Here is a 12,857-nt window from a genome sequence, read left to right as displayed (position 1 = left end):
GGTCACTAATCATTGTGTCAAAGTGAAATTTCTTTAATGCTCACCTATGAAAACATATACTCACAAATCTGCAAAAATGTGAGGGGTGTACTCACTTACGTGACATACTGTACATAGCAAAATACAGTGTAAGGGAATACAGTACACAGTCTATAAATGCCACAAAAGATGATTGACATAATATGCAAATCACTGAGGAGACAGAGCATGCAGGCAAGACAAAGTAAAGGAGTAATTACAGAAAACTAGGATTACGGTATTTCTGTTCTGCAGGGAAGCTCTCTAGAAGAGGTGGGTCTTAAAAAGCTTCTAGCCAGAGGTGGAAAGAGTACTAAAATATTGTACTCAAGTACAAGTACTGTTACTCTGTTGAAAATGTACTCAAGAACGAGTAAATTTACCAGTCAAAAAATCTACTCAAGTAAAAAGCAAATAATTAAAAATGTACTTTGAGTAAAAGTAAAAAGTTACTTTTTAACAATCAGCGTCTTCTGCCTCTAGATGTGCAAGGGGTGCACTGGGTTAGAGGAAGAACAGCTAATGTTGATCTCCTCTGAGTTAAGTGAATCTCCATCGTCAGCCTCCATGTCAGCCATCAGCGTTTGAGTGAGAGGTCGCACGCGCCAACTCTTTATAAACTAGGCTAGAATTCTTGAGTTTTGTTTTTTTTTTACTCAGTAACGCTTGTGCTGTAAAATGTACCGAAGTACATTACTCTAAAGAAAATGTACTCCAGTAAAAGTAAAATTACAAATTTTAAAAAGTAGTTTAAAAAGTACAAGTACACAAAAAAGCTACTCAATTACAGTAACGCAAGTAAAGTAATTAGTTACTTTCCACCTCTGCTTCTAGCATAGAGGAACATGACCAACCTTAGAAGGGTAGACCATTTTGTTGTGGACTGCAAAGGGCAAAGCATGTAACATGGGCGCCATCTAGGGGCAAACAAGGCTCATCACAGCCATCAGCATGATCACTTTGTTCATCAGTCCACTTAGTAGAGTAGAGTAACATTTATCCTGTATGTTTAGCAGCATACAAAAATACACAATACACAAGATATTATATGCCTACACATTACCTCACAACATATTAACCCGCACCACCGTTGATAATGTATAATTCCTGAACGACTTAAGCTATGACTACGAAACTTGGTAACTTGTCCTAAAATTTAGTTGGCTACAATTTAGTACCAAAAGATTAGGTTTATCATTTTTGCTGTTGCCATGGCATTGGTTTTCTGACAGGTATGGCTGACAAAAAAATTCTGATATAAGTTTCATCATTGTTCCTTCCTTATCACATACTAATTGTAGGCCTATAGCATTAGCATAAATTACCTGCATAACATACCTAATCTACTATCAGCTTCATTGATTATCATTCATTTATTCAAATATATGCTGATATGATACGTCGCCACAAATATAGTGATATGTGTGGTAGGAGTGAGTGTAGAAAAGTCAACATGAGAAAATATATGCTTCACCCAGTTTATTTGAAACCAACACCATTGTACAGATTAAGCTAAAAGAGTAACAGATTTTAAAATATTGTTGTTGCACTGATGCCAATTATTTAATCATATGATGTTTTGGAGAAAACATAACTAATCCTAAATCATCAGTTTCAGACAAGACTACATGATCAAGATGAATCTTGTTTAGAAAGGGAAAAGACACAGAGTAAGTTTGAGCTGCTCCGAGGAATTAATTGAGAGACACACGCCATTAGCTCTTCCCTTCTAGCTGACAGCCTTCTTCTTTCTTTCTTCTTTCACTTCTTGGTGCATCTTCAATGGCAGCGTACAGATGCTTGTGTTACTACTTGTAACAGATGTACAAGCGATAGCGCCGATCCCTGTGTTATGACAAAAGAGAGAAGTTACTTTGGCATTTTACCACCTAAACACCTTAGCCTACATTTGCAGGGGACTAGCTTAGGATGCCTAGGCCTATGATGTATTCTTTTCCAGCATCCATTTCACATAATCTTTTATCCATTAAAGGTTCATGATTGGTTTTAAAATAGGAATTTTGTTTCAAAACATTTTTATTATCTCACACCCCACACAGTCAATTTTGCAAGTGTTGATTTTACCTTTAGTTTGCCTAGGAAACATTTTTTATTAGAATGTTTAGTTTTCAATCCATAACCCCTTTCCAATCAAGATTTTAAGACATTCTGCAAAATGCAATCCTATTCTGTAGGCCTATGATGTGCCCTTTCCCAGTGTCCGTTTCACATAATCTTTTTTTTCATGATTGGTTTTAATGGGAATTAATTTTCAAAACGTTTGAATCCCACACAGTCAGTTTTGTGTTGATTTTACATTATTTAGCTTGCCTGGGGAACACTTTTATTAGAGTCAATATTTAAAGACTTTTGCAAAATGCTTTCTGAAAATAGAATAAAAATAAAACATAATGTGCTCGGGGAGAAAAACAAAAGCTATTTACTCATAACCGTTATGATGGTAGGAGCTCATTCCAGCGATGACCATGTTGTTAGGGACCTGGTAGTTGAATGGCTGATCAAAGTTGTTCAGATATTGGGTCCAGTGGCAGCCATGGAGCCTCAAGTTAGCCGAGCAGCATTGAAACATAAAGCTAAGCACAGACCAGAGACAAACAGTAGTTATGTACCAAGGCCTGGAAGACTTTATAAACCACATTTGAGCATCTGATGCTGTTTCAGTGTAGCCTGGTTCACACCAGACAGACAGCTTCGGCGCCCTCTGATGGGATAGTGTGTGTAGCTCTGCTCCACCAGGGGGCGCCGAAGCTACACACACACCGTCTGGTGTGAACCAGGCTAGTTTCAGTCTAAAAAGTATTTGTTGACTAAGAACTACTTTTGTCATGTTGAGTGAATTCATTACATTACATGCACACCGGAATTACAGATATACCAATGAAATGCTATTACCGGCGGTCCTCGTGGGGGTTGCTGTGTTCACTGAAAATCCCTGTTAAGACTGCGTTGCGCTGGCAGGTAAAGTCAAAAGGAGCATCGAAGTTGTTCACCCAATTAGGTTGAGAACAGCGAGGGCTTCCGTTGAACACTGTCTTGCAGCTGAGAGAGAAACGTCTGTCCTCATAGCCATTGTGGTGGTAACTGCGAACAATCAGAAACAAATATAGTGGATCGAATGGGAACTCAAGGTCAAACGGGAGACAAAACCAAAACATGGGAGTGATTTTGAAATTAAAATTCAACTTATATTTTTATTTGCTCTGAAATGCTTTTATATATTCTTTAGAATATAGGCCTACATTAGGGTTGCCACATCTGAGGTGTAAAACACCGGGACATATTTAGGCACGAGCGTGAAACATTAATGATATGTGTTTATTTCAATGGGGTAATATGAGGAAGTGCATTGTAAGAAAAACGGGTCAGTTATTCCATTTTCCTGGAAAGTGGAAAACTGGGACAATCCTGGAAAAACCTGGATGTGTGGCAACACAAGCATACATTCATCATGTCCATTGTTAAAACAAATACAAGATGGCTGTCAGCAGTAGGGCACAGTACCTCGATATGGAGGAGATGCTTTGTAGCCATGGGCATATAAAGACAAGCATGCGATCAAAGTCATTGTTCCCTCGCTTGACTCTTTTGTCCTGGTTGGTGACCTCAGCTACAATGATACAAAATGTAAAAACAAATCAATAAATAATAATAAAATCAAATTAAATGAATGAATGAATGAATGAGTAAGAAATTATTCAATTATGAAAAAAACTGGTAAGGTGTAGTAGGTGTCCATTATGGTTTTGAAATGGTTTCAGTGACCTTGAAAATGAAATATGCAGAGGAGGGTTACCTGTGTCCTTGTTTTCCTCTGCTGTGTCGTCTACTTCAACATCAAACGGAACCTCAAATGGGCCCTCTGTTAAGCAAGCAGCATAAAACAACAATTCAAGGCTTCAACACTGCAAGACCATATCTAGACCATAAACAGTATATCAGCATCACATGTCATTTTTGTTAAAAAAAAAAAAAAAAGCACATTTTTTCAGTGCAGACATATGGAGATTAAAATAACATCAAGCATCAGCAGATTCTCACCATATTGAGTTCTATTGATGGTCTGATCCAGAGCCATTTTGCCCTGGCCAGAGCTGGATGGCAATGGCCCTGCCAATGTTGTAGTTGCTGCAGTTTAAGGACAAATACATCAGAAACATCTGCGTCAGAACTTGACTGTTGTGGTCACACGTGTTACAGTCAAAACACTGTCACCTTTGGTCAGCCTCCGTCTAGAGGTTGAAAAGCAGAAGGGACCAGGGCTGACCTGGGACCAAAATACAGCCATTTTTGGCGTAGACCAGCCGCTCACACAGCCCCCCTGTTTTTTTTTAACAATATTATGATTGTATATTAAAGATGGAACAATAGATTGCCTAAACGGTGGGCCAGACTCTAAGGGCAAAAAAACCCCCAAGAAAAATGAAAAACAGGGAAATCCCCAGTATGCCAAATTACCAATGCAGTCCTGGAAGCTAGATTGTTTGTCATAGCTAACAGCTAACATAAGAACGCTCTACCCCTCCCAACCTACATAGTGTGATTGCAGCCCATTTCAGCCCATGCAGGGAACCAAAGAGAATTCAGAAGCGATACATCTTGGAATTTTTTTTATGGTTAAGAAAAAGAAACAACTTCGTAGTTTTGCATTAATAACATTGCATATAGATACTGCATGCCCCGCTACATCAATAAAACCCTGATCCCAGCTGCAAAATGCAAAATGTCAGAGCTCTCATTGTTGCGGCAACCAAATTAAATAAACATTTCAGTAGATGCAAAAGCTTTTTAGTAGATGCAACTGTACATTATGTTTGTGTAAAGCAAGCATTAAATGCAAGCATTACTACCGGTATGGTGTGCCTATAACCTTCCTGTGCCAGCTGCGCATAGAAAAATCACTAGGCTACTTTTTGAGTGATTACCTGCCATTGCCATGAGCAGCATCATGAAACAGAAGATGAAGGACTTCATGGTGATGATGAAGACGCTCTTCTCAGGTGATGCAGGAGATGACTTCACTCTGTGAAACACACCTGGAAACTTGTGGTTACTCCAGACACTTCACACTCTTTTATACACATCGGAGACAAGGCCACACATTGTCTTAGCCCAGACCACTCTGGGTAAATATGGAATTATTTGTTCCTTGTCACTCCCTCTTGCCTCTGGATATTTGTGTCAAATTGCAGACCCAGAGGTGGGACTGGGCAAAACAAGTTATCAACCTCTGAAAGTGCTTGAGGTGAATTTAAAATTGGATGCGATATTTTAATTACAATATTTGATTTAAATAAAGATATGAAAGATTCACCTCACAAAGAGTTAGGAATCACATATTGAGATATACACACTATATATACTGTACACGTAGCCCTGTATATAGCCTAAATCAGAAAAAAATATTGCCCTCATGTGACATTTTATTTTATTCTGAAAGAGATAGGCCTATCATTCTTGAGATTGACACACTGCCATTAGGCGAGTACATTTAGGGTTTAACCCCAAAAAAATGTATACAAAAGGTTTTTTTATGGATTCTATTACTGTTGGACCTTTTAAATGACATACTAAAAATCTAGTAAAATCTGACTTTGGGAAATTAGTTATTTTCAACATGGCTGCCATAGGCTTATTATAAGGGTTGAGAGACACTCCAGGTGAATTGGCCAAAAAATGTAGCTTGCTGATATCACCATGAAACTTAATCCAGTGATTACTCACATATTTGTGAGAAAAAAAATGTATTGCAAGTTTTCTGAAATGTTATGTTTTAATATGGTCATTTGACTATATCTAGTTAAATATGCATTAAATTTAAAAATGCAAAAACTCAAAATCTGAAACAGCCAAGCTCAAAATTACTCTTTTATTTTGTTTCTAGTAAGCCAGAAGATATCTTCAGATGAGATTATGGACATCTCTTTTTGTTTTGTAGTAAATCTAAAAATCTTTGTGCAGACACACCAGCTAGCATTTTTTTTCAAAACATGATCATTTAACATCTCTCTTAGATGTAAATAATTGAGTTTTATGTTTCTCAAGTTCTTCCAGACATTCTTTGAGTCTGGTGGTGTCATTCTTAGCATGTATCATGGCAAGGTCAGCTGTCTTCAACTCATAGCCTCTCCACAGAGGTGTCCTAAGGGCTGGTGCTGGGACTCCTATTTGCCATGTACACCAGGTCACTGGGCCATGTTATCTGTTCTCACAGCTTCTCATACTACTGTTACACCGATGAAGCACAGTTATACCTATACTTTGTGCCAGATGACTCCACGCTCTACGCATACATTTCCGCTTGCCTCTCTGAACTATCCACAAGTATGAAGGAATGCCACCTTCAGTTGAGCCTCGCTCAAACTGCACTGCTGGTGATCTCAGCCAGAGATTTAGGTTGCCATTATATCGAACTCAATTTGGATTCTGCTACTGTTGCCTTAAATAAGGCCACAATAAATCAAGGTGTCATTGTTGATGACCATCTATCATTCTCTGACCACATAGCCTGAGTTTCCCAGTCATGTCGCTTCTCACATACATAAAATCAGACTGTATCTGACCTGAATGACTCAACTTCTGATATTGTCCATCTGACCTGAACTACTGCAACTCCCTCCTGACTGGTCTTCCAGCTTGTGCAATAAGCCCTTTGCAAATGTCACTGCATGCCACTCCTCTTTTTCATGCCCTAATTGAATACAAGGCCCTGACCCTTGCCTATAAAGCTACAACAGGCCATACTCTGGCTTACCTGAAAGCTATGCTTAAGGCCTATGTCCTTTCAGGACATTGTCTGTCTCCAGTACCAACCATTTCACCTTGCCCTCCACTTACACATGTAGTGGCTCCTGTCTATTCAGTTCAGCTGCTGAAAGACCCAAAATACGTAGTGACACCATGATTCATCACTGATGATGTGCCCTGACAAACAGTACATGATATTACCATAGCAGTAGGGTCTTTATCCTCCCTAACAGCACTCCAACCAAACAGATCCTGAAAACATGTTAATTCATGCCTATGTAAGTGTCATGTAATAACCCTAATTTTTTAAAACTTTTCTTAGATTTTTAGTATGTTAGTAAGGACAGCTGGATGTATTGAAATCAGTTGAAAAACCTTTTGTATCAATTTTTTTGGGGTTTGGTGCATTTTGGCCATAGATGTACTCGACTACATAGTCTTCGCTTCATTTCACTAAGACCGAAGAAGAGACTCTTTGACTTTGTCCTGGGCTGGACAATACTGTCAGGGGTGCATTTCTCGAAACTGTAGTTGCTAATTCCGTTAGCTACAGTACTTTGTTGGTTGCAATGTAATTTCCGATTGGCAACTACGCAAGTTGCTAACTGGCTAACAACACGCTTTCAAGAAATACAACCCAAGTTGAGCTTGGTGGACGAGCCTCCAGATGCTGCTCTTGGGTCTAACAGCAAGGCATTTATTTCTTAAGTGCATTTCATATATGGAAGCAATTCAATGTGCTTTACAGAGAGATAAAAACATGCAAAAAAGAGAGAAAAAAGACAAAAAGCATAATAACAATAGCCGCGCAAGGTTTGCAGTAAATAAAGACAAAGGCAGATAAAAACAAGATAAAGAAGGCAGGAATAAAACAGGATGGTAAAAAAAAAAATAGCTGAAACCCATGAAAACATCTAAAAGAAGGCATCTGAAAACAGCTTCGTTTTGAGTTTGGTTTTAAAACATTAAACCGATGGGGCACTTTTAATATCCTCAGGAAGCTGATTCCAGAGCCTTGAGGCGTAGAAACTGAACTGTGGCCTCCACCACACTTTGTTTTAATGCTGGGTAAAACCAATACATTTTGCCCTCAAGGACATCAAGTGCTAGCTGGTGTGTCAAGCTACAACATATCTCCAACCCATTCACTGATTTGAACGCAATTAGTAGTACCTTAAAATAAATTCTATAGCTCACCGGGAGCCAATGCAGGGACCTTAGGATTGGTGTGATGTGATCAAATCTTTTAGTTCTTGTAAGGAGCCTTGCAGCTGCATTTTGGATACGTTAGAGCTGTTTGATAGTTTTCATGGGGAGGCTGTTACACTAGTCAATCTTACTTGAAATGACTGCATGCACTAGTCTTTCTAAGTCTTGTTTAGAAATAAGACCCCTAATTTTAGAAATGTTTTTGAGATGATAGAATGCAGACTTGGCAATGACTTTCACGTGACTGTTAAAATTTAGTTAACAATCGTTAATGACGCCAAGGTTTTTCACAGTATAATTTGCTTTAAAACCTGAAGTTTCAAGCATAGTGGCAATCTTTACCCTTTCCTTCTTTGTTCCAAATACAATTACCTCGACCTTGTCTGTGTTTAATTGGAGAAAAAATTCAGGCATCCAGTGGTTTATTTGGCCAACACAGGCATAGAGCGATTGAAGGAGAAAATAGTCATTAGGTGACATGGCCAAGTAGCTATGGTAGTTAACAGAGTTTCTGTTCATAATTTACCCCAGAGGCAGCATGTAAAGGTTAAAAAGCAGTGGCCCCAAAATGGACCCCTGTGGTACCCCACACTTCAAGTACATCAGTGAGGAGGTATGGCTTCCTATTGTGACAGAGAAACTTCTTTGTCGCAGGTAGGACTTAAACCACTCAATAACGGCTCCTGAGAGACCCACCTAGTGTTCAAGTCGATGCAGCAGTACGCCGTGGTCGACTGTGTCAAATGCGGTGCTAAGATCCAAAAGTACCAAGACTGATGATTTCCCAGCATCAGCGTTAATGTGTATGTCATTTAAAACTTACATGAGGGCTGTTTCAGTCCTATGGTTAGCACGAAAGCCTGATTGAAACTGATCAAGGCTGCTATTACATGACAGAAAGGCACTTAATTGGTGAAATACTATTTCTCCATTATTTTACCAATGAATGGTAGATTTGATATGGGTCTGTAATTATTGAGGACGGAGGCATCAAGGTTATTCTTTTTCAGAAGGGGTTTAAAGGGGCTCCAGGTAGGATTAAAAGTTTAATTAATCACTATCCCGAGACAGCCGATGGTTATCATTACTGTACTAAGTGAACGATGATTCTCGTGACCACTTCCACGGTCCGCTGTCAGAAAACCCTGAATGCAACTTTTTGACAGAGCGGTCCGAAGGTATGTCGTGGGACTTTTCATATAAAATATCGCCTTACCGTATCAACTGTTGTATCGACAGGCATGCCACGGGCACCACGCAAATGACGTCATCCTACCTTGTGCCCCTTGTGTGTCATCTACACCATACGCTGTCTACAAAGAGCGCAAAATATTTTCCAAGACTGTCACCACCCTGCTTACCACCTGTTCCAACTGCTGCCCTCAGGTAGAACATACAGGTCATTACAGGCATGAACTACAAGACTTTCTAATAGCCTGTACCCTGAAGCCATCAGACTGCTTATAGTCGAGTACATCTATGGCCAAAATACACCAAACCCCCAAAAAATTGATACAATTTTTCAACTGATTTCAACACATCCAGCTGTCCTTACTAACATACTAAAAATCTAGGAAAATCTAACTTCAGGAAAGGTGTCATTTTCAAGATCAAAGTTTTTAAAAATAAAGGTTACTACATGATAATTACATTGACATGAATGAACATGTTTTCAGGATCTGTTTGTTTGGAGTGCTGTTTGGGTGGATAAAGACACTACTGCTATGGTAATATCCATGTGCTGTTTGTCAGGGCACATCATCAGTGGTGAATCATGGTGTCACTAGGTATTTTGGGTCTTTCAGCAGCTGAACTGAATAGATAGGAGCCACTACATGTGTAAGTAGAGGGCAAGGTGAAACGGTTGGTACTGGAGACAGACAATGTCCTGAAAGGACATAGGGCTTTAGCATAGCTTTCAGGTAAGCCAGAGTAGGGCCTGTTGTAGCTTTATATGTGTGACGGGATGCGCAATTGCATGGATACAGAAGCTGGGAAATAGGTGCGCACTGATTATTATGGGCGGTATTTAAGGGGCTTGGCCTGGAGGTTGGCACATGCCTGGTTTCATTCGGGGAGAACAGTCCTTGTTTCGTCGTGGGATTTGGCGTGGAAGGCCGAAGGCTATCGCGTGGTGAGTGCGTTGTGCCTATCTGGTAGTTTTGGCTGCTTTGATGACCTTTTTCTGACTGCGTAATTCGCTTGCTCTGCAGTGTATCCAAACGGTGCTTTGGTGCCTCGGTTGCCAGAGGGGTTGCGTTGCCCTGTGGGAAGCTGCCAGCTGACTCGTGGGGTGGCTAGCTTTGTGGCATTGTCTCTGGATGCTAGGTAAGTTACCGTAGGACTCGGTGGGTTGCTTAGATTGCATGGTGTAGCCCTTGTCTAATTCCTCTCCTTTGGTTTTGGAACAGCAGCGGAATGTGGCGCGTTTGTGTTCGGAGCTCACAATGGATAGTGGCCTTGTAGAACCATCTCCAGCCTAACGGTATGTATCCCTTCCTCGCCTTGCTGCTAGCATGGGGCATTAGTGAACCTGATAACTTAGTGTGGTTTTGTTATTAACTTAACAGATCTGCGGCTACTTGGAGATTCTGTCCCTCGACTTCCCACGGCTTCGGTGGCTGCTGTTTTGTTTCGATCCGGCTCACGCTCGGGATTCGTCAACCCGGCGGGCTCTCGCTACCTTTGATAAGGGAACGCACACCTGTGACTGCGTGTCTGAGTGCCTCTTGTCCATGTTGTTTATTTCTGTGGTCCATGTGTATATCAAATACTCGAAAACACTGATAAGTCCGTCTCCCAGGACGTGCCTTCTGCCAATCTTATTATAACATAAGGGAGCGTGATTTGGGGTGTACTATTTGTCCCCCCACATTTAGTATTTACATTTAAGCATTGCCACAATACTAGTGGCAGGAGTTTGTGTGCATTACTTACTGTGAATAATTGTATCACTGTCTCTTCTTCTCTCTCTCTTTCTTTTCCTATCGGACAGTATTAACATTTAAGCATTGCCACAATACTAGTGGCAGGAGTTTGTGTGCATTACTTACGGTGAATGAGTGTATCACTGTCCTTTCTCTCTCTGTTCTTCTCTCTCCTTTTTCTATCGGACAGTATTAACATTTAAGCATTGCCACAATACTAGTGGCAGGAGTTTGTGTGCATTACTCCCTGTGAATAATTGTACCACTGTCCTCTCTCTCTCTCTCCTCTTCTCTCTCGCTCTTCTCTCTCTCTCTTTTGGGACAGGAGACCGACCCCTCATCCCAGCGTGTGCTGTTGGCGTCCCAGGTGGTGGAATTCTGCACTTTCCTTTGCTGTGAGCACATGGGTGATTTGAGTTTGATTTTTCTATCTTAGCGTATTAATTGTGTGATTTAATTTATTTAATTTCTTCTTTGATTTATTTCTATGGTGTGATTTATTTTCTTCTTTTTGAGTGTGTTTTGAGTTTCTGTCTTTTCTTTCGCCAACGTGTACCGTTTGGGGCGGGGCCTGCTCCGCTACTCCCCCCTGCCGCTTAGCTCTCGTTATCACTCTCCACGGTCGTGGATCAGGCCCTAGGGCCCGTGGGCATTGGGGCAGTGTTGCCCGTGTACTGGGAGTGTGTGGGTGTGTATGCATGTGTGTGTGTTGGGGGGGGGGAAGGGGTCAACTGTGTTGTGGGGTTGTTATAGTGATGTACTGTGGACCTTTGTGTGAAATAAATATCCATTTTGTTGGGGAAGCATACTTCTCTTGCCTCTGAGTATCTGTGAACCAGTGTGCCTTACTTAAAGTGTATCTTCACTATTCTCCAAGTTAACTTAACTTTTGCTCTGGGGGGAATAGCCCTCAGGGCTGGCGTAGTCGGGTTGTCAAAGTAGGCCTGCTACATAGGCAAGGGTCAGGGCCTTGTATTCAATTAGGGCATGAAAAAGAGGAGTTGCATGCAGTGACATTTGCAAAGGGCTTATTGCAAAAGCTGGAAGACCATTCAGGAGGGAGTTGCAGTAGTTCAGGTCAGATGGACAATATCAGAAGTTGAGTCAGTCAAGTCAGATACAGTCTGATTTTATGTGTATGTAACAGTGAGAAGCAACATGACTAGGAAACTGAGGCTATGTGGTCAGACAATAGATGGTTAACAATGACACCTAGATTTCTTGTGGCCTTATTTGAGGCAACAGTAGCAGAATCCATATTGAGTTCGATATCATGGCAACCTAAATCTTTGGCTGGGATCACCAGCAGTGCATTTGGGCGAGGCTCAACTGAAGGTCGCATTCCTTCATACTTGTGGATAGTTCAGAGAGGCAAGCGGAAATGTGTGTGACCGTGGAGTCATCTGGCACAAAGTAACTGTGCTTCATCGGTGTAACAGTAGTATGAGAAGCTGTGAGAACAGATAACATGGCCCAGTGATGTGGTGTACATGGCAAATAGGAGTCCCAGCACCAGCCCTTAGGACACCTCTGTGGAGAGGCTATGATTTGAGGACAGCTGACCTTGCCCTTGATACATGCTAAGAATGATACCACCAGACTCAAAGAATGTCTGGAAGAACTTGAGAAACATAAAACTCAATTATTTACATCTAAGAGAGATGTTAAATGATCATGTTTTGAAAAAAAAAATGCTAGCTGGTGTGTCTGCACAAAGATTTTTAGATTTACTACAAAACAAAAAGAGATGTCCATAATCTCTTCTGAAGATATCTTCTGGCTTACTAGAAACAAAATAAAAGAGTAATTATATCCCCGAAACGCGGAGCGTCGGGGATGTAATGGTTTTGCGTGCGCCGCCGCCGCGTCCGCCGCCGCCGCCGCGTCCGCCGCCGCCGCGTAAGGTCTTTCGTGTTAACGCGATAACTTTTGAACGGA

General features: G+C 40.9%; 1 protein-coding gene across 1 annotated transcript; it reads right to left on the bottom strand.

The window, feature by feature from the left end:
- Positions 1-1,502: 1,502 nt before the first annotated feature.
- LOC134450213 (dermatopontin-like) lies at positions 1,503-5,047 on the bottom strand. The gene is made up of 7 exons (XM_063200072.1): positions 4,962-5,047; positions 4,078-4,164; positions 3,833-3,898; positions 3,541-3,646; positions 2,932-3,120; positions 2,463-2,612; positions 1,503-1,863 (listed from the first exon to the last, which is right to left on the bottom strand). The coding sequence occupies exons 1-7, from the start codon at positions 5,008-5,010 to the stop codon at positions 1,827-1,829; spliced, it is 684 nt and encodes a 227-aa protein (XP_063056142.1). The 5' UTR covers positions 5,011-5,047; the 3' UTR covers positions 1,503-1,826.
- Positions 5,048-12,857: the final 7,810 nt, after the last annotated feature.

The sequence above is a fragment of the Engraulis encrasicolus genome, chromosome 6 (assembly GCF_034702125.1).
Source record: "Engraulis encrasicolus isolate BLACKSEA-1 chromosome 6, IST_EnEncr_1.0, whole genome shotgun sequence".
Lineage (NCBI taxonomy): Eukaryota > Metazoa > Chordata > Actinopteri > Clupeiformes > Engraulidae > Engraulis > Engraulis encrasicolus.
The sequence above is the reverse complement of the archived record's forward strand: the minus strand, read 5'-3'. Positions and strand labels throughout refer to the sequence as shown.

Excerpts from the sequence above, each read along its gene's own strand:
- LOC134450213 (XM_063200072.1), bottom strand. The coding sequence starts at position 5,010 with ATGAAGTCCTTCATCTTCTGTTTCATGATGCTGCTCATGGCAATGGCA. Across the intron at positions 4,165-4,961 it reads GCTGCTCATGGCAATGGCAG|CAACTACAACATTGGCAGGG; the intron begins GTAATCACTCAA and ends CTTAAACTGCAG. Across the intron at positions 2,613-2,931 it reads AACCCCCACGAGGACCGCCG|CTTTATGTTTCAATGCTGCT; the intron begins GTAATAGCATTT and ends GTCTGTGCTTAG.